At 39.8% G+C, this 21,811-nt stretch overlaps 1 protein-coding gene across 1 annotated transcript; it reads right to left on the reverse strand.

The window, feature by feature from the left end:
• Positions 1-2,865: 2,865 nt before the first annotated feature.
• Positions 2,866-21,774, reverse strand: NADSYN1 (NAD synthetase 1; the record flags this gene model as incomplete). Its single annotated transcript, XM_080618699.1, has 21 exons — positions 2,866-3,329; positions 6,083-6,259; positions 6,943-7,071; positions 7,811-7,880; positions 8,753-8,884; positions 9,692-9,798; positions 11,681-11,816; positions 12,181-12,349; positions 12,990-13,092; positions 13,797-13,845; positions 14,049-14,173; positions 14,349-14,423; positions 15,376-15,507; positions 15,826-15,943; positions 17,414-17,502; positions 18,201-18,252; positions 19,314-19,403; positions 19,765-19,818; positions 20,894-21,010; positions 21,468-21,528; positions 21,690-21,774. The coding sequence occupies 21 exons, from the start codon at positions 21,772-21,774 to the stop codon at positions 3,276-3,278; spliced, it is 2,124 nt and encodes a 707-aa protein (XP_080474825.1). The 3' UTR covers positions 2,866-3,275.
• Between the last annotated feature and the right edge of the window lie 37 nt (positions 21,775-21,811).

Here is a 21,811-nt window from a genome sequence, read left to right on the forward strand (position 1 = left end):
TGCGGGACAGCCTGCCGCCGCTCGGGGCTGGGCTCAGGAAATAGAGGAAATAGCTGCGTTCTGCTCGTAGTCACATACCTCTTCGTTTACCTTCCTGGCCGCAGAAAGTATTTAATTTGTATTTAATTACTTAGCCCAGAAGCAACTATATATTTAGCTCATGCTGCTTTGACTGTTAAAAGATGCTTCACTTTTGCTGCTCCCCCCCCTTTTCCTCACGGTCCCCTTCATACACAATATATAATAAAGCTGCGATTTCAAAAGAGGATGATTTTACAACTACACACTTTTCTGCCACATGGTGGGAGCTGTGGCAGCATAATGATGAACAGGGAAGTTTATCCATCCCTCACTCTAGTGTTCCAACCTGAGCACCAAAAGTAGGTCCATCCTCTACTCTTTAGTTAGCGGTGGGGTAGTTTTTACCTTCAGTTACACAGCCAATGGGTCAAACATCGGTTTTCCACGGACATTTAAATAATTCACCCTTTTTAAGAAGCTGAAGCTAAAAGGAAACCTCCATGACATGACCTTTACCATAAGTCATCACTACTAAACAGTGAATGTCAGCAGATACATGTTACAGTTATTTCCTGTTCTCAGCACCGATAAAATAGGAGTTAGTATTGATAACGGTTCAACTAGGGGCTACACACTACAGTGAAAAATTCAGAACAGTAAAAGGAAAGTAAGGGGTGGGCTGGTACTGATATGCGGGTAGACTCCACAACTCGTTAAAGTTGTAAAGTAGGTATGCTTTATTCAGCACTGAGGCGCACGGGGGATCGCTCCTCCAAAGGCATGCGCACCTCAGTGTCGTCTCCCACTACAGTTATCCTCTAGATTTATACATATGCATGAGGTTACTCAACGCGCTTATACATATTCATGACCTATTCCCGCTTCGTATTATAATGAGCTAGAAAGTCCTTTGCTCTCGCGCAGTGCCTCCTGGTGATCGTGGGTGAAGGTCTCAGGATGAGGTAAATGAGTCTTCCTCAACTTAAACTTTTCACCTCTAGTTGTCACGCATGCTCTCTAGGGGTCTGGTCACTGTCCAAACTGCAAAGCTGGTTTTAACTGGAACTAAGTAACTGTTTCTCCCCCTTATCAGTAGCTTATGTTCTGGTACTGCATGGTAAGCGTGATAAGTATTCACTGAATGAGTATGAGCAATCAGTACTTTTGTTAAACAAGCAAAATTCTTTTAACCCCCCTGTGCAACCCCCCTGTACATTAGTTAAACCTCTGTATCAATACAATCTATATTCAGCACTAGCAGGTAAGAAATAACATGCAATTTGCATACATTCTGTGCCATTCCTGAGAAGCACAACTGTCCAGTCATTAAATGTCTGAAATATTCAGAGTAACCAAAGTAACAGGGAACACATGTAAACACTGTTTTATTTTTTGCTATTATTTTTTATTTGAATGAAAGAAAATGTTTCCTTTTTTTCCTCTTCTGTGATTGTCAGGGAAGAGAATCAGTAACTCCAGGGAATTGAAAAAAAAAAAAGGAAGTAAGAAGCCTTCAAATGTACAGTGAACTTCTGTTCAAAATTCATCCACTTCCCTCTGGCAGGAACAGGAAGTAGAAGTGCTCAAACCATGGTGAAGGAAGATGAATCACAGCTGAGATTTTCTGTCAAACATCTTAGTACCAGCAACATCCACTAAGGTCTAAATGCATACCATATAACAAACCCACCAAGAACAATGCAGCATCCTTAACTGCAACTGAATTAACTCTGACTTTCTGGATTGTGGAAAACAAATGTGGAGAACGTGCCCTTTCCACAGGCATTTTTCATTAACACAATATATGACCAGTTTTAAGAGTCTCACTTGGCCTAAGCTCTCCTGCTGTCGCAGTCACAGCATTGTTTGCCCAGAATCTCAGAAATGCACTTCTAGTTTTCCCTATTAAAAGCACAACCTTTCAACTCAATTTTTTTTGTTTTTAAAGCAGGAGAACTGGCCAAACATTAAATGAATAAGCAGAAGAGAGACTCACGAGAAGGAACAAGCCTATCTTTGTACCTTTTTATTATTCCACAGCACAGGACACAGTTAGAAGATTGATGAAGCTGTGAAGTTAAAATAAGTTTTTGCAAACAGTAGATGGAACGTGCTGAAAGGAAGCTGGCTTTATACTTCATTCTGCAGTACTGACTCCATTTCCAGATGGTTTACACCCAAGCGCGCTTGATTCGAACAGTAAAGGGATTATGTGGACAAGTCCAACCACTCACTGCTGGCATGGTCACTGATAACAGATCACACCTCCCAAACAAACAGCACCAGAGCATATAGGAATAACAACAGTGGCGTAGATACCAACCTTGTGTCCTTTCTATTCAAGATATAATGCACCAGAAGATATTTCTTATTTCAGGTACATCAATTACCTTTACACATCAAAAATGCCAGAAGGGAAATCACACCAAGCCAACTTTATTCAAATTCCTTAAAATACAACTGAGGATCTTGGTGAGCAGTAACAATGAAGCAATCCGATAACCATCCTGATGAAGTAGGTATTGCTCCTTTCTGAGAAAATTAAGTCAAAGATACTAAAGTTTATTGTCACAGGTTACACAGCAAGTACCTGCAAAACAAGGAGCTGAACTCTAATTTAGATCCCACTAACAATGGGATTACCCATCTGCTTCAAGTTAGACTTACTTCCAATCCCTTGCCAAATTAGACCTTATGTGGCCACTGAAAACACTCGATCAAACTGCACAGCCCATGCTAGCTAAATAAAAAACACGTGAAGTAAGAACTGAGCCAATTAGCATTACAAAATTACAAGTTTATTGCAAAGTAAAATGAGCTTTTCCCTTCTACAGCACATGCCAGAGCTGTTAAAATCTTATACTTTCGGCTAAATGTTACTCAAAAATCATATCCCAAGTTGCCAGAACCAAACTTAATACTTGTATATGTATTCACTTTCACAGAAGAGTAAGTGCTCTGCATTTATTTATGGTTGATATCCAAATATTTTTAATTAAAGGCTATTAACTCAAGAAGTTGAAGAAAATCCTTAATAAATGATTCCTTAGCCAAACTACAGTGTAAGCATATTGGGAATAAAATGGGAAGTCAATCAAAACAAAACAAACAAACAAAAGAAAAAATTATAAATACCATTTACTATGGTCATGTCAACAACTGTTTCGGTCATCTCTGCCCGTCATCACAATATTACTCCTGTTTTGAACATTCTGCTTAGCAAGTTAATTACCACAGTTAAACAAGACAGCAAATCAGTCCGTATCTTCAACTAGAGAATTTTCTTCATTTTTTTCTAGCTTGGATACCTGCAAGTTAAAAGGAAATTGATTCAGTAACAATTGAAATAATTATATATACATTTTATGCATATATAAAAAGTAATAGTACAAGTAAGTTTGCATTTAATGTCTCTGGTCTTTTCACACTTCCATCACAAAGCAGTGTAGAGCCCAGATTTCACAGTAACTGACAGGGTATGCTCTGGGGACAACTGAGCTAAACAGGGTGTTGCAGTCAAAACATAAGATCAAACTTTCTTCCTGCCTACCTCCCTAACCTTCCCATATCTGAGTTCCCATTTTTTGTGTTTTGGTCAGTTTGGCGACTTCATACCAGTCAGATCAGACCAGGCCACAACCTGAAATCCTGCCTCTAAGAGTCTAGAGTAATTAAAACTGAGAGGAAATGCTTTTCATACACACATACACAATTTAACAACACTGACCTTCATTGTTCTTAAAACTTAAGAAAAGCAATTACTTTCTATTAAGCTTATATTACCTTTTATTAAGCTAAGCTGTTGTTAAGACTAACAATATAAACAGTTTCAGAAAGTATCTACAAACTCAAACAAGAGCATGAACTAAACCCAGTGCTTTCCACATTATCTGTAACTCTGGAAAATCCAGTTGTACATTGCCCAGATCTGTGGGGATATACAGGGAGGGTCATATTAAAAATTCCCTGGTCTTATGTTCTTCCTTCAACATCTGCTACTGGTCATAAGAGACACACACAAAGATACTCAGGTTGATAAATCTTTTGGTTTGGCCAAATGCAGCTGATCTCGTGTAAGCACTGGAAAAAGCAGAAGATAGACTTGCAGATACCTAATCCTCAGGGGCAAGCGTGCCAGCCTTCTTCTGTGCTATGTCACTGGTCCTTCATATTATGCTAGCTATTAAAATCCCAATAAACATTCTGTTACCTAAAAGTGTTAAAGTGCATGCTCTGACCACATATCCTTTATGTAAGGTATAACTCAAAGGCAGAAGCTACTGGAGTTCCTAGGGCTTCTCTATACCACTAGAAATTTATCACCCAGGTGGAATCTTCAGCTAGGTAGAGGTTAATAATATTAAGACTCCAAGGGCAAATCTGGCAACTGCCAGCAAATGCTATTATCTCAACTTCCTCTTACTGCTGTTCTTTCTGCAGCAAATACAGATGCACTTTTGCACTTCAAAGAGTTGGTAACTACATTGGCTTGACTACAGTACAAGCATCCGAAGTAGAAAAGTACTTTTCACAAATCCAACAGATTTCTCTATCATTAGCACTCCAAACCATTTCCCTTCACACATGGGCTTAAGATGTAACTTGACTCTTCTACAAGAAAAACCCAGCATTACCTAAGTAAAGGTGAATTTTACATCATTCGGAGTTTATGCCTTATTTTCACAGTCCTGTTACTACATCAAAAAAGCCTTAAGTGCAGATTAAGTCCCAGGAGCACAATTATAAGTGAGACACTGTAGTAGAGAGTGCTTGTCTTCAGATTTACAGTTGTGCTGGATATGCACAGTAAGTGGAAAAGCTTACAGTATAACCTTTCTTGAATGGGGAAGATCTGACTCATCTTATTGCAAGTCATCATCTTCCAGTCTTGCAAAAAGCTAACTCATCGTTATGGATATCAGTTCAGGTTACTGCTGCCTACATAACAGATTCTTCCCCAAACTTGACTCCCAGTTTCCAGGAATAAGTTGCAACGGCTAGTACCCTTGCACAGCACTACTGCTATTACATACACATCTACTTAAAGAGTGTAATAATATCTTGGATCATGAAGAGAAGATCTTTATCACAGTTCCTGTAAGCATTAAATAATCACATTTTGGTCCAGATCCTACAAAAATATTTTACCCAACTCCCACTGAGGCCAAAGGAACTTTTGTCACGGACTTTAGTGGGAAAAAGTCCAAAATGATGGAAAAAAATCTTCCATCATACAGACCTACAAAACAGTGCTGCACATGGCAGGTTTCATCCTAGGTTTAAAAGTAATAAACCACTTCAACATGTCTGGCATTTCACAGATGAGGGAATTAATATTTTATTACACATATAAACATATTCTTAAAAGCAACTGAGGTGTAAAATCTCTGGCAGAAAAAAAAAAACCTTCAAGGTGCTAAAATTCTTCAGTACTTTTGCCTTAAAAAATGCATTAAAATAACGTCAAAGGCGTAACTAAAAAATACAAAGTTAAGCACAGTTCTGATAATTGCTTGAGCCCCTCCACAATTCACAGTGCTCAAACTAAGCACTGTACCATTACTATTGCTGTATCTGAGCAAACACGGATTTGTGAGTGAACTGACTTAAGGTTGTAGAAGCAGGTGGGAAAGCTTTCACAACAAATTGCTGCCTCCTACTGGCTTTTCCTACACAGGTACAGGTCAAGTCTTAATCTCAATCCCGAACTGAAACTGAAACACATAAACTCGTTCTCTGCATTAGCACAGTGAGTATGGATACACCTATCAGTTTCTGGCCTCAGTACATATATTCTCTTTCTTTTCCCTCTTCTTGCTTTCATAGTATTACAACATGCTGTACTTAACAACAGAAACAAAACAAAACAAATGACACGGCCTACACTGAACCCAGAGAATTCTTAGCCTCACAGCTATGTGAACAGAACACTCACAAGTATTTGTTATAATTATTACATCCTAAAAGCTACCTGTCTTCTATTGGAGATTCACTGGAACTGAGCTTGTCCCATTGTGAAGGCTTTAAACACAAAACTACACAAGAAGCAGAAGGCATTTACCTCTTTATCTATACACCTAAATTGCCAGGACCACGCAGTGTTATAAAGGAAAGGCCTCAGGTCAAACCGGTTGTCATCTGGACTGTAGTTTTCAGCATGGTAGGAAGGAGTGAGGGTGGTCATTTTATGTCTGTTAAGTGAATACATCCTGAAGAAATGCTTAACCTTCGATGCCACCTGGTGTACAAAGAATATAGCTTTAAATCCCATGAAGTTTCTTAGTATTTGAAAAATCTAGAGAGTTATATTTTGGAGACTGTGTTCTAGCTTTACAGATCCATTTTATTCCATTAACATTTTCATAAATTATCTACCACTAGTATGAATCCCTGTGGATGACCTTGCCTATAAGAGGCATTTAAGACCATTTCCAGACACTCAGAAGACGTTTAAAAGTACACACCAACCTCTCCAATTCAGGTGAAAATCTGACCTTCTTCCTTTATGCACAAAAAGGGAAAAACTACGTAACAGCAAAGCAGATAGCTCCGCAGCACAGATATTCTTTCAAAGCAAGAGCCAAGTTCTGTCTCAGAATAGTAAACCACAAGGCTTCAAGAGTAGTTAGCCATGTGTATTTCAGAGAATACTTTTCCCCTGAAGGTATAGTTCTGAAGTAATTGTTTTCAAGTTACCCAATTATTGTTCTAACAACGTGCAACACAGACAACAGGCTGCATTAATTTAGGAGATGCATACCAATTCTTCCAGCATATTATGCTATAGCTGTTGAATTATCTCTAAACACAGAATAATTAAACTATGCTTTTCCATTCAAAGGAACTCTACTCAACCTTTCTTCAAACATACTCTATTTTGGAAAAGACATTACATGATTTCATTTTTTTTTTTAATATTACCTCTCTTGGAGTACAGATTTCCTTCCACATATTAATCAGCTTACAGAACATACTGTATGGTCCAGCCTTTGCAATTTTTCTTAATTTGCCATAGATGGAGAGCTCTGCATATGTCATTCCCATATCCACCTGCAATCCCACACACACGAAGTCACTGAAAATCTTAACTATGCAAATTATAATTCATAGTTTTATGGAGAAATTACAATAACCTAGTTTAATCAAACACCAAAATAAAATCGTCACTGATCAAAAAGATAGTTAATCAAATTACAAGCAAAAGAAAAAGTACCTACTGAAATCTCTCTGAAATAGGAGATGTGAAATCCTTCCATGAACGTATTTGATTTGTATTCGATCTGGCCAGTGAAAACATTTCTTTTCAGACAAATATTTGTTCATTTTCCCTTCTAGGTGGCTTAAACATAGTGTATTTCAGTAAGGTAAGGCCAAATAAAGAAAACCACTAATTCTAGTTCAGCAACCTACTGCTGTATCATAAAGACCTTCAGTCTTTAATAATTAAATATTAAGCAGCCCTCAGGGGTAGTTGTTACTATCCCCATCCTCTCTTATCCATAGCACAGGATAGCACAGGGAGAAGAGGAAGGGCTGTGCCACCAGTTATTTCCACAGCACTAAGGCCCTGACTCCCTTTTGATACTAAGTTATTTTGCCGTTTTGGAAACTGTTGTAAACATAGGTAAGTCAGGTGTGGGATACTAGTGTCTTGTCAGCAGGTTTAAGATAGTTTACAACGTGCTGATCAATAAGCATGGATACAGGCAAGAACAAACAGTAGTTACTGGACAAAAATCAAATTTGGAGGTAAGGCTTACCAGAGCATTTTAAAGTCACTGCCCATTACCTCATCAGTTTGAGCCACTTGTCCATCCACCAGGGGCTCTAACTCTGCAGTGGGTGGAGCTGACATGATACTGTAAGAAAAAGGTAAAAAGAAAAACGTTAATTCTATCCAGCTTTGTGAATATTAGTTAGCAAACTAGTTTGCTAAGCCTGGTTTGTTAAAAATCAAATGCTTTATTCAAAACTTCTTCAGGACATAAGCTACTGAAGAACTAGATAATGCTAAAGAAGTGACACTTGCAAGCTGTTCCAAGTTTAAAAAGCAATGCTTTATACCAAAACATAAAGCATCTGGTTCACACAGTATGAAGACAGGCTAAGAAAGTTGGGCTGCTCAGCCTGGAGAAGAGAAGCTGCATGGAGACATCAGAGCAGCCTTCCAGTATCTGAAAGGAGGCCTACAAGGGTACCAGAGAAGGACTCTTCATCGGGGACTGTAGTGATAGCATAAGGGGTAATGGGTTTAAACTGAAACAGGGGAAGTTCAGGTTAGATATAAGGAAGAAGTTCTTCCTTGTGAGGGTAGTGGGACATTGGCACAGGTTGCGCAGAGAAACTGTGGCTGCCCCATCAGACAGAACCTTGGGCGATATGGTCTAGTGGAAGGTGTCCCTGCCCATGGCAAGGGGTTGGAACTGGATGATCTTAAGGTCCTTTCTAACCCAAACCATTCTATGCATCTGTGATTCTATGATTAACACCACCAATGTTTGCATACAGTAACTCCTAAGCCTAGCAGCATTTTCAACACCCAGCAATTTACATTGTGTAAGCTACACAATCATTTAAAAACAGAGCGATGTGCAGAACACTCTTCTTCACTAGCATTTGCAATATTACTGTAGCATAACTCTATTAATAGAAAAAAAAACCACCAAAGCATATTGTCCACAGTGTGCTGCATACAAATACAGTCACCAAACACCACTGCTTCACTACTCACCTTCTGAGGGCTGTGAGGTGAAAATTTTCAATGCAATACTGAATGAAGTTCTTCAGATCAGTCTTGCTGATTCCACCAATGGGATTGATATCAGCACTTGAGCAATCATACTTTGTCAGGTAACCTCGGAGACTGAGTAAGAGAGGACATGTTAGAGAGGAACAGGAAATAATAATGTAACATGAGTATAATCTATAACAATTTATACTACAGAGAAAATATATATATGTAGTATGAATACAGGGAAAACCAGACTGCATGTTGTTAATGTATTTACACATCAGAGGCAAACATGTTCAGCTGCAACAGGGTTATCCTAAAGCCAGGAAATTGTCAGGAGAATGAAAATAATATTTTAAACCATTCCAAAGCACTTCAAAACTGCCCACGCTAAGGTAATAGATCAGATGCAAAACATTCCAAAATACTGCCCTGATCAACTAAAAAAAACCCAAAACATTAACAACAAAACACAGAACCAGCACATACTATTCTCACAGCTTTAGAGGTTATCAATCCCAGAGTTTTATGGGGATTGCTTTAATCTTCAAATAGCCAGCTGTAAGGTCAATAGTCCAAGTTTCTAAAAGCTCTTTTTTCAGCTGACAGTTCATAGCTGAATTGCTGATACAGCAACTGATACAACCAATAAGAGATTGGGAAGTTAACCTGATAACTACACGGGCAAGCTCTACTGAAAACAGCTAAGAAAGGAACATTTTAGTGGAAGACTTTGACAATACTTTGGCTAAATTTCTGAAAATTACACATTTTTCTGTTGAGGCCGATCCAACTATTTTCATTAATTTTACTGCTATCAGTGTACTTTTAGCTTGTTACCTGTTCTCGGTAACACTACGCTGGGATTGGTAGAGTTGCAAGAAAATGCAGTGACCTGCTCCCAGTTCACCTGGTTTTAGGTCTCTAACTTCTACCAACCTTTCATCCACGTTGGCTGATCCTAGCACCAGAAGTCCCCCTGGCATCCCACGAGTCCATAGTGTCAGCTGGGCAAACAGGTAGGCAAGGATCATTCTTATTCTAGCCTGCAAAGCAAAATGAAAAATAAAGCTAACTTGCGAAGCAGAATAATTCCTCCCAAATCCCTTTTCTTAATCAATTCCCTAAACAAACCCACAAGGACAAAACGCAAGAGGGGCAAGCATTACTGCAAGAAGTATGGTCTTGCGGAAAAGATGCCAAACACATGTAGAAAAGCCAGGCTCAGTATCCACTACCGCCACAGACTTCCATGACCAAGCAAGTTCATTCTATTACAAATTGCAGAATGGGGAATAGTTGCCATTTCCTACCTCCTGCAAGCTTCAGTAAGGATCTATGACGGATAAAGCATGCAGATAAACCATCTGTCTACTGTACCCTTTTATAGAGCATTAAACTAAAGGGATTTATTTACATAAAATATGTAAAAAGTTCTCTTTGATTTTGTCTCCTGAAACTCAACCTTTTCTAAGGGTGATCTCATGGTTTAAGCCCAGTCGGTTCGCTCACTCCCCTCGTTCTTCCTCCCCCCACTCCCAGAGGAACAGGGAGGAGAATCAAAAGACTGTAACTCCCATGGGCTGAGATAAGAACAGTCCTGTAACTAAGGTGTAACACAAACCACTGCTGCTACCACCAATAATAGTAATGATAAGGGAAATAACAAGGGAAGAGAATACAACCGCTCACCACCTGCCGATCAATACCCAGCCCGACCCAAGCAGTGATCTAGCACTTCCGGGTAACTGCCTCCAGTTTATATACTGGGCATGACGTGCTGTGGTATGGAATACCCCCTTTGGTTAGTTTGGGTTAGGTGTCCTGTCTCTGCTTCCTCCCGACTTCTCCTCCTCCCTGGCACAACATGAGACTCAGAAAGTCCTTGGTCGGAGTAAACATTACTTAGCAACAGCTAAAAACGTCAGTGTTATCAGTGTTGTTCCCAGGCTGAAAGTCAAAAACACAGCACTGCACCAGCTACTAAGAAGGAGAAAAACGACTGCTACTGCTGAACCCAGGATAGGTGGTAATAACACCAAACAGACCTGAGATTCAGCCTCCAGCTCTAGCCACAACTGTGTGCTGTTAGGCAAATTGTTGTACTCCTCTGCAACTAAAGCCTATCCCTTTGCCAAAAAGCTGATAAAGGATTCAATGTTTGCTTCCAGAGGAGACAGCTGGATTTATCCAGTAACAGCAGGGGGAGAAAGATTAAGTCTCCTGCTAACAAAAACAATCAAACACGACAATCAACATTTAGCCAGAATCAATACGGAACTGCTGGTTAGGTTGGGAGCTTTTAAGAACAGGCCGAAAAGAAAGCCGTCAAGACAACAAAAGGTACAGGAGCCAGGGACTAGAAGTCACTAGGAAGCTGTTTTCCATGAGTTTATAGGATATGTATACCAGCACTACCCAGGCACAGTACCAGTCTGTTCCAACACAATGAAAATGCGTAACTGGTAATGCGTATTTAAGTTGTTTTTTTATGAGTCTATGGAAGATTAAATACCTTCCAATGTAAAAAAAAAAAAAAAAAAAAAGTTCTCTTCTTCCTTCTAAAAGAGAGGACATCTAGGAATTGGGATGGGTAAACTTGACACTTCACACAGAGCCTTTCAAAGGCTGCTAACATTCACCAGAGAAAAGTCTAGTATCAATCAGCAATAATTTTGAGTCTTGACCTGCCATCATCCTACCGGATTTCAGATTTGTCTCTTAGAATAGTTTGCTGCTCATTTTACTGACCTGGCAATTCCTTTTTACTGGGATATTTTTCCAAACAGCATCTGTACCAGTGCTATTGATGAGCTATAGGCATGTATCATTTCGAAGGAGGGAAAAAAAAAAAAGGAGAATAAAAAAGTGGGGGGGGGGAAGGCAAAAAGCAAAGGTCTGACCTGATGCAGCTCACATGAAACCCACCTGCACATTCTGGAGAGCCAGGTTTTCTCTTTTGCTCCCTCCAAAGACAGAAAACAGGGGAGTTCGACCCGTCACCATGATGAAAATTCCCACAATAGCTTTCACAGCCGCATCTATGTTCAGATTGATGTGGTAGCTGAGAAGAATTCAGGCAGAAGTGACTCACTGGCACCATCTGGCCAGATAACACAGCATTAAAAAAAGGCCAAAAACCCACCCATCAAATGACATTTTAAGGCTGCTACCATCTCCAATTTGGTATGAAGAAACTTAGGGAAGAATAAGACTTTCCAGACTCTGTTTCCAAATGTCCATATCCTCCACCAACTGCTTCTAAGTTTGCCTCACGTTTACACACTTAGTAAGTCATGTCTGTAGTACAGCTGTTTAACGTACCTATTTTCCCACTTCTATAATTTCCCATTTTAGAGTTTGAAAGTTTTGCATTAAAGTCTATGCCATAACATGACTTCCCACTCCCAGCACTTCTCAACTTGTACCTGCCTATTTGCTCAGCTAGCAGTTTTGCCCTGTTGCAAGTATCCTGGGAGGAGTTCTCACTAGCCATATAGCAAGTGGTAAAGATACGCTTGCAAAACTCTCGAGGATCCTCAGGGACATAGGCCTCATCATTCACAATCCTGCACACATCAGCCAGCACATCTGCATCTGAGGACAGAGCAAAAGAAACAGAGCAAGCACAGAAATTGTGCTGCTGCTAGGCAAATACCTGGTATGTGTCTTGTATTCCAATTAAGCTTTACACTGCCCATCACAAGTAAGACGACTCCACCGTTTAACTCCCCAAACTCATTTTCATATATTGAATAAAAGAATTACTGATTTTGCTCCTACTTTTGAGCATAGAAATATTAAATCCTTTTGTTCTATGCCTTAAAGAAACATCATACAAAATATGATCCCATATGTACACAGCACAGCTAAATGCATATAGCCTACTTAAAGCCAGTTAAAGAGCTCGATCCATACCTAATCATGTTTTGTAGTGCTGAATTCAACAAAAGGAGTAAATGCTCATGATAGAATGAAATCCTAAAACTACAACAGCCAACATTTTGAACAATACCCTAGACAGAAACTAGTCTGAGTTCCACATCTAATCCTTAAACCCAAAATGAAAACTACTAAGCCAATTCGAAGAACTAAAATTTGGGATTTCTGAAGAGATACAAAGGATTCCATTAGAACAAATGGGCAAGAGCCCACCACTAATGACCTCTTGCAACTACTCTTAACTTGTCCATAACCATTAGTAAGCATAGCTAGCCAGACACACATATCTACTTACTTCCATTCTTGACTGCCAGGCAAACCTGGTGACACATAGAATACACTATGCAAGCTGTAGCAGAGCTGTCAATTCCACCACTAAGAGGTAGGAGGAACCCTGCCTTGAAAACAGAGCAAGAAAGACATTCCAAATAGCAAAATTAGAACAATATATATTGTACTGTTCAGAAACATACTCTTGTAAAAAAATTACACATGCATTGTTCAAGTCTGCCTATATTCTGCTAGGAAAGAGCAAACTAACCAGACCTAGCAAACTCCCTTAAACTCTCATCAAAAGGATAATCAAACAAGTAGTCAGTGTAAACCCTTGCTAGAAAATCTTACATTATGTCTTTACCCTCCTGTAAGACAGAAAAGCTAATACTACATTTTTCAGATCTATTTCACTGCTAAACTGAATTACTAGTTCATGTCACTGCTTGTTTTAAACATCTCCATTATGTTGTTGAAATATTATCCTATCTGGAAAAAAAAACCACAAAAAAAAAAACCACACACACACCCCAAAAAAACCCCAAAACAAACCAGGGTTTCAAAGGAAAATAAATCCTCTTTATTAAGTAAGCTTGACTGTTGCTTTCAAAGAAAGCATGTCTCCTAAGGAAAAGATCTGAAGAGCATACTGAGTTCACCCTCTTCATACAGGTTTTAAGTCTGATTGAGCTACCAGTGAAAAACTCAAACCTTGCACCTCGGACTAACATCACTTTCCATTAACAGCAGAAAGCGCAACAATGTGTAGTGTCCCTATGGCATAGAAGATGATGTGTATGCCAAGACAACACAGAGAGACAATTCTTACCTGTTTGCTACGCCTTAAATAGTCCCAAAGCCAACACGCAGGACCAAGGCTGAAATCAGAGAACATGCTTATTCCAAGAGGGTTACGGAATAAGACCTAAGCCAGTCAACATTTTTACTGTGGTCTTCCAATTAGACATCTTCTTATTTAAATATAAATAAGATCTTATGTTTATTCCTCTTGTTTGAGTTTTGGGGTTTGCTTGTTCTAAATCAAAATAATTTTCAAGCAACAGATTCAGTATGTACTTACCTTATCTCCTCCTCAGGACTATGATGTCTCCACTGGATTGGCATACAAGTAGGTACAGCTACCTCATCAGAGCTTGACAGAGCAAAATTCACTTTTACTCTGGGATAAGGATTTACTTTACTTGCCTAAGCAAGAGAACAGAAGAATTAGGAAGGCATCGGTTTTAATGTAACATATACATGTAAAACATCAGATCTATAGAATACTGTGAAAATCAAGACATGCAAATACTTTTAAAATTCAGCAACTGTTCTAAGTTGGCAGAGTTTAAAAACACAAACTTCCATCAGGAATTCTTACCGCTAAGTTACGAGATGAAATCTCTGCTCTGTAACTTCGAACATCCTCCAAGTCCAGAGTGGCCACCAGCACCTCCTATGGAAAGGTCTGCAACATTAGATTGCTTCTACACAAACAGATACACAATGTTTGACATGCCTGGACTACAAAAACTGTTGGGGAAGAAGAATGCATGCTTTTTTTTTTTAATACAGATTTTCATGCTCACTTCACAGGTCATTTCTGACTTGGTACAGCTACTTACATTACCAAGAGAGCGCAACTAAGGGAGATTTAAGTTGGACACGAGGAGATTTGGGTTGGATATAAGGAAGAAACTCTTCACTGTGGGAGTAGTGAGACCCTGGCACAGCCCCATCCCTGGCAGTGTTCAAGACCAGGTTGGATGGGGCTTGGAGATGGTCTAGTGGAAGTTGTCCCTGCCTGTGGCAGTGGATGAACTTTAAGGTCTCTTCCTACCAAAACCAGTTTCTGACTATGATTCTAACTGACTTTCCTCACTGAGTACACCAGGACACTCATAAATCACAGCAAATTTACAGTGCTCATCAGATGGCCAAAAAATAGGTTCACCATCAGTGGTGGCAAAAGACAAAAAAGAAAAGGCAATAAACACACTGGGGAAAGAGATTAATTTGGCACATACTGTGAGGAAACCTAGAATTTGGATAACCAACCTACTGAGAAAGGGTTTCTTGAAATAAAACTCAACCTATCAAACCTTTTGTCTTGAATACAAGTTCACAGGGTCTCTCCTACACACAGTGATTGCACACGTTAACATTTTCATGAGGTTCCTCCACTGTGACAGCTCTTCCTTGCTCACAAAAGCAGGAGAGCTACTGTAGATCAGGTCAGGGCAATTTTACTAGGAAAAGCTTAGATCAAGTTAAATAGCATAAGAAAAATATATCTTCTTTAGTCTAGATACATGGACCTAGTATCTGGAATGTCTGGAAAATGTTGAGCATAAATGTAGCCATACTAATTTCAGCTGTAACTAGCAGCTATAGGTTGAATGTATTACCACATCATCGAGTGAAAACTGGGATCCTTGTGCAACTGTTTCTCCATTCATCGAAATCATGGCACAGCCATCATAATACAGACGATCACCATCACAGCCTTTCTGGTTAGCTAAAATATATATTCCACCATTCTGGGAGGAAAACAAACATGCAGATAAAAAAAGTGCTTTTCAGAACATTGCACCTGGCAAAATGTTAAAAGGCAAAACGTTATTTCTCTGTTCCTAACAATTTTGTGCTATAGATAGGGCACCCCAAAGACATACAGTCCCCCACAGCTGAGAAGGTAATTGCAGATAAGAAAACAAGAAACTTAACAACACAGACTGTCAAGGCCCCCACACTCATGCTATGTCCTTGTCACAGAAAACTGCTCTGAGAAAATAAAATAAATGAGATGCATAACCAAAACCGGGGATTTTTTGTTGGGTTTTTTTTTAAGCATATACCTTTGCTGTGGCAGAATTCACCAAATCCACCCGGGTGTGAGCCTTCCGCAGCACATGGTGACTCCCTGAAGAGTTAGCAAAGATTTCCACACCATCCAGTCCCATTTCAATATGAGGGCTGTCAAAGCAAAAGGCAGAAATAAATTGAGCTGGTGATACTGTGCTGTGAGGTATCATTTAAAATCACTGACAAGTAAACATCTCTGACAGGTTTCTGCATGTTAAGACATGAGCTAAGGCTCAAACAAGGACAGGATTCTAAAAAACATGCTTTCTTGCACTGCCTCACTCTTCTCTCAAAGAGCACTAGCGACTGCAGAGGGCAGAAGGGCTTTTGCTCCTTCTGTTCTAAATTAAACGCCTCCTACTTGATAGAAACACAGGTCACAAGGAAAGAGAGAACAAGACAGTCCTGGTCTGAAAGGGCAACACAGAGATATTCTTACAAGGTAAGTTGGCACATTTTCTTTCTCTCAGTAAATCCAAAAGCATAAGCAAACAGAACCATGAAAAGGAAAATTTTACTGTTCTTTTTCTTTCTCCAATGTCAAAAGAACCACTGAAACCACCCCCCTCATCCTTGTCTGTAACATATCACACCTGCAGTTACAGGGAAATGCATGTCTGTAACTGGAAAATTTTGAACATCATTGGGAAGATATTATTTTCTGTTGACTGCAACAGCTTTCATGCAACCGCATCTCCACTCACTCCAGATCTTTGTGAATGGGATCTACTTTGTCATTGGGAAGAACTTCGAATTGCAATAGGAACTAAAATAGCAACAGGAAAAATTGCTTAAGGGCACTAAGTTTTGCTTGCCCTCAGTAACCTTTTGCTGTTTCCTGCTGCATTGTCTGATGCTGCTTAAAAAGTAAAGCAGGATTAAGCTAACAGCTAAATAGAAGAAATGTAAGTGATGTATCTCAAAGTGATATTGTCTAGAAGCTTATGCTCTAGCTTGTCAAATCATAGAACCATAGAATGGTTTGGGTTGGAAGGGACCTTAAAGATCATCTGGTTCCAACCCCCCTCTGTTAAGTGGAATGCTTTGGAGGAGTTGGTCAAAGCCAAAGATAAGAATAAGGTAATTAAAATAAAAAGAACATCTATTAGTCTCAGATTTCTGAGACTAGGAACAGTAAGTGGGAATAATACAGGATTATAATTAGTAGGCAAAAAAATAAATACTATAAACTGATACAAAATAACTTTGTCATTTTGACTCAGTATGGATCCAGAGAGGACATTTCAACTTCAGGTAGAACTAAAAGCTGAGCAATATCTGGAATGCAAGCACTATAATCATCTGTCATTTGTTTCCTAAGGTCACCTTTTTCATTCTGCTTTTTTTTGGTATTTCTCTTCTACTTTCTGTTTCAGGTGAATTCAGCTTACCTACCCTGCATCTAGCCTAGTGAAATCTTTCCCCATGATGTATTTATTGCTCTTAATGCTATTTCAGCTTGCTGGCACTTTCTGAAGGTTATACTACATGGCAGAATAATAAGCATATTTTTTCCCCAAACATTTATTTTGGGCACGTCCAGGGTATGTTTTAGGTTACTTTTCATTTCATCTCCTTTACCTGTTTGGTGCCCAGAGTTCCTCACATATTTCTGCCCCCAGGCAGGTATCTTTGGTTGCTAGCACTGCATCCCCAAAAGGAACAGTTTCCTGAGAAAAAACAAGAACACATAGATAATAGAAAAATCTGTTCAGTTCAAAAAGTTAACCACAAATCCTAAAACTATACAAAAATTGAATTCTTATGTGGAATGAGTGACACATTAATTGCATTACACTTTCCTTCATTTTATACCAAATAAAGAAAAAAAAAAAAAAAAGCTCTAAACTGCAAATTTCTGGACTGTACTAATATTCTGTGTTGACAGTATTCATATCTAGTGCCTTGCTCCAGGACAGGAAAACTGCTTCCGAAATAAACAATCTACAAAACAGAGACTGTCTTTTGCTAAGAATCATGCTCATGCTTTAGCTGAAAACAATCCAAGTTTTAGAGCCTTCCGAATCAAGAAGGGTATTTTTTTTACCTCAAAAGACATAGTCATCTCTAGTCTCCAGCCCAGATAAACTCAGAATTGTGCAAAATGAGACAATCAAGGTCCAGTATATACAAATGACTCAGGCAAACTTAAAGTTTACTTGTTTTGCTGACAAATGCTAACATAAAAAAGGTTAAATTATGCTCTATAACTTAACTGAGAACTCACTGAAACCTGTGAAACTGCAACACAATGGAAAGCAGAATTTGGTGTACTACAGTTTTATGTCACCAGTTCTATCCATTTAAATTGCTGAATTTGGAAGATGCTAAAGTTAAAAAGAAAAACTAAAAATTTCTTTTAACTTACCTGACCAGTTACTTCCTGAATTATCCTGGGTAGAAAATACTCCTCTACATGCCTAAAGCAGATTTATAGGTTGTTAATATACAGAGTTATGTAAATCACAGCATACCAACTGATTGTCATGTCCACATTTTGTCACCTTCTAACACTGATTAAAGAAACTGTACTTCAGCTCTACAGAGCTGTGCATGTTTAAAAAAATCAAAAAAAAAAAAAAGAAATTCATACTGTGAGATTAATCAGAAATGCTAAGATTATAAGATAGCAACATCACACTCAGCTTCAGAAATGCATGGTAAACGCTGCTGCATTCTAACTATAAACTAGACCTGACAAAGAATCAGTTATACCATAAAATCATAAAATCCCAGAATGGGTTGGGTTGGAAGGGACCTTAAAGCTCACCCAGTTCCAATCCCCTGCCATGGGCAGGGACTCCTTCCACTAGACCAGGTTGCTCCAAGCCCTGTCCAACCTGGCCTTAACACCGTCAGGGATGGGGCAGCCACAGGTTTTCTGAACACCCTCTGCAAGTCGAACACCAAATAAACGTTTCTCTTTTTGCAGTATTACTACATGAGTAACTCAGAATCCATCTGGAATTGCCTGAGGTCAAGAGGACAGATGCTCTGAGGCTCTCTCAGAAGTACTTCACCAACACAATCACGTTAAAACCATTCTCTGGACTACAGAATAAGTGCACAGCATCAGAGACAAGCACCAAGCGTATTTTGCAGCATCCCAAGGTATGCAGCTTTCATCCACTGCAGTTATTTAAGATTCTGACAAAGCTAATCCATTTCACGTTGCTTTCCAGTTTAATTGATATTGAAGAGGATGCAGCAATTGAGCAGATAAACACAGGCTCTTCCAATCCCAAACTACGTATAGTTAAAAGTAAACAGAAAGAAAATGCTTCCTTCCAGCTCAGCAACTCAAGAGTTTCACTGCACTTAAGTTTTCTAACTGACCTTCAATTATGTAGCTCTGCTGACTCTGCCCTGCTGCTCACCCTGCAGCAGCACTCGTCATTGCTATAGAGATTTCAGTCCTCCTGCTTGCGCTGCAAGCAGCAAACTGTGGTTTTAAACACAATTTTAATGCTAGCCAGCCTACCTTGCTCTGGTCCACGGGGTAAACCATCGAAGTTCCCTGTAGTTTCCCGTATTTGCCAATGATATTTTTGGTCTAATCAGAAGAATTTTTCTTACAACAAAAAAGAAAGGGTGAGTTAAGACCTGATGTACACTCAAACAAAATAGAACAATACCAACTCTTTTTAGTATTATTATTATTTACATTAAATAACTACCACATACACTAATTTTTAAAGCTCCCGTTTGCAGAGTGAGTGGGTTTGTTTTGTTTCTGGAATCTTTCAGAAAACAGTGAAAATTTCCACAAATTCAGAAAGGAAAAAAGAGATAAAGGAAAACATTAGTTGTCTCTCTAAAATGTAGCAGGTAGGAAGACAGCTCTATCACTCTACGTAGCACTGAAGAATCTTTCTTGAAGGTCACGCAAGTCTCTGAAATTATATACTAATGTATTGTCTCACAAAACTTACTTATTTAAAAAGATCACTCGACAATTGTAGCGAACATTTCTGTGCAGAATAGGCCTGTGAAAATAAGAAGCAATGTTAGCAGCACCTCAGCTCATTAAACAAAATCTAAATAAGCCACAGAATCTACTTCACTGAACAAAACCTATTTTTAAGACAGGACTTCTATGCTACGTCACAAAAGGGAATTAAACAAGACAAGATACTGAATTTTAGCTTCTAATACTTTAACTCAAACAGCTGTTTGCCAAAATCAGAGTTTCTGACCCTTCAGTCAGTCTCAAACATATCAGCTACTACCAGATCACTGGTTTGCATCAGGAACAAGCAGACCAGAAGAATCTCCCTGGTTGGGCTGACTAATTTGGGCTTTAAACTGGAAGAGAGGAGACTGAGATGAGATTTTAGGAAGTTCTTCCCTGTGAGGGTGGTAAGGCTCTGGCACAGGTTGCCCAGGGAATCTGTGGCTGCTCCATCCCTGGCAGTGTTCAAAGCAAGACTGGATGGGGCTTGGATCAACCTGGTCTAGTGGAAGGTGTCCCTGCCCGTGTCAGAGGGTTGGAACTGGATGAGCTTTAAGGTCCCTTCCAACACAAACCATTCTGGGATTCTATGATTTAATCAATCCTGACTTCCTATGATAGTACCAGGCTAGTTTGAAATACAGGTAGCTTTACGTGTTTGTATCAATACTAACAAGCAGGTCTACATAATAACTATAATTTATCACTCTTCACTGTCAGCACGTGACTTGCAACAGTTTCAGCCATTCTGACATACATGGATGTTAAAGATGTCTGCCAGTCAAAGCCAGCTATGTTAGCTCTGATATTGCTGAAGGAGAATCAATTAATAGAGACCTTTGCGTTATATGTAGTACAGAGTTCTACCCATGGCATTAGGGTTCCTACTTGTCTCTTGAAGGGCTCTACCACCAGAAATCTTTCAAAGGATCATCCTTCAAATAGTGTTTTGCCTGATGCAGTCCTAGTCATGGTATTTATAAGGGAAAGTAGTGCAGGTCCCAAGATGTTTAAACATTTGGTGCAGAGCCCTCACTATCCAGGCACACAGCAGAGGCAGCGCTTCCCAAGGACCTAACCCTTGACCACATGTACACAACCAAACTTACATTCCCACATCGCAGATAATATCTTGGGTAGTTGGAGACTCCAAAAGCTTTGCCAGAACTTGAAACGAATGCAGGAGTGTGTCAGACTCATAGTAGTGATCCAAGCACCCATAACCACTGCATTTAAAAAGAGAAAAAATAAGCCAAAACATCATCGCAACCAAGGGACCAGAACTTCCTCAGGCAAGGTACATCTCATCCATACAGGGAATTTATGTGGAACAGAAAGAAGCAGCAGTCCCTGCTGACGGCATTTAAAACTCCATGGAATTCCTGAGATACTCCTTCCCAGAGCAGCAACCTGGGTGGCATTCAGAGCACTATGGTTTCTGTGGAGGAAGACTCACTGGAGAGAGAGGTCAAACAGAAGTGGTGGGTACCAGCCACGTTTCCAAGACAAGAGAAAAAATGTTGTGCTTTCAACTACCTTGTTTTTCCTTGCAGTGACAGCCGTGTGCTCTAAGTAACATCTCGGGCAATAGAAAGACCAATGGCACGGCTCATTTTCTTACTGATGGTCCCTCAGTCATTAACTGGGAGTGAACCGAACCCAGACCCAACCAGGCGCTCTTACCAGATCTCCAGCTCCGGACCAAGCCGGTACCGGGCTCCATTGCTCTTTGCGATGCCAATACCTAGAAGAAGGTTGGATCAAACACCAGCCGGGAGCACCGGACCACCCTACTCAGCATCACCCACCCTCCCGCGCCTCGGGGAACAGGAAGGCAGAAACCAGACACTGCCTCCGTTACCGCTCCGATAAGGAACGCGAGAGCGGATGGGTGCACACACTCACTTCTGACAATCCTCTTCAGGTTGCCCTCAAAGTCGAGGGCCCACTGGTTGAGGGCGCAGGCGGCCACTGTCACAGATCTGCCCATGGCGACCTCGCCGCTTCCGGGGCGGGGCGGTGCCGTA

Source organism: Psittacula echo (assembly GCF_963264785.1).
Source record: "Psittacula echo genome assembly, chromosome: 5".
Lineage (NCBI taxonomy): Eukaryota > Metazoa > Chordata > Aves > Psittaciformes > Psittacidae > Psittacula > Psittacula echo.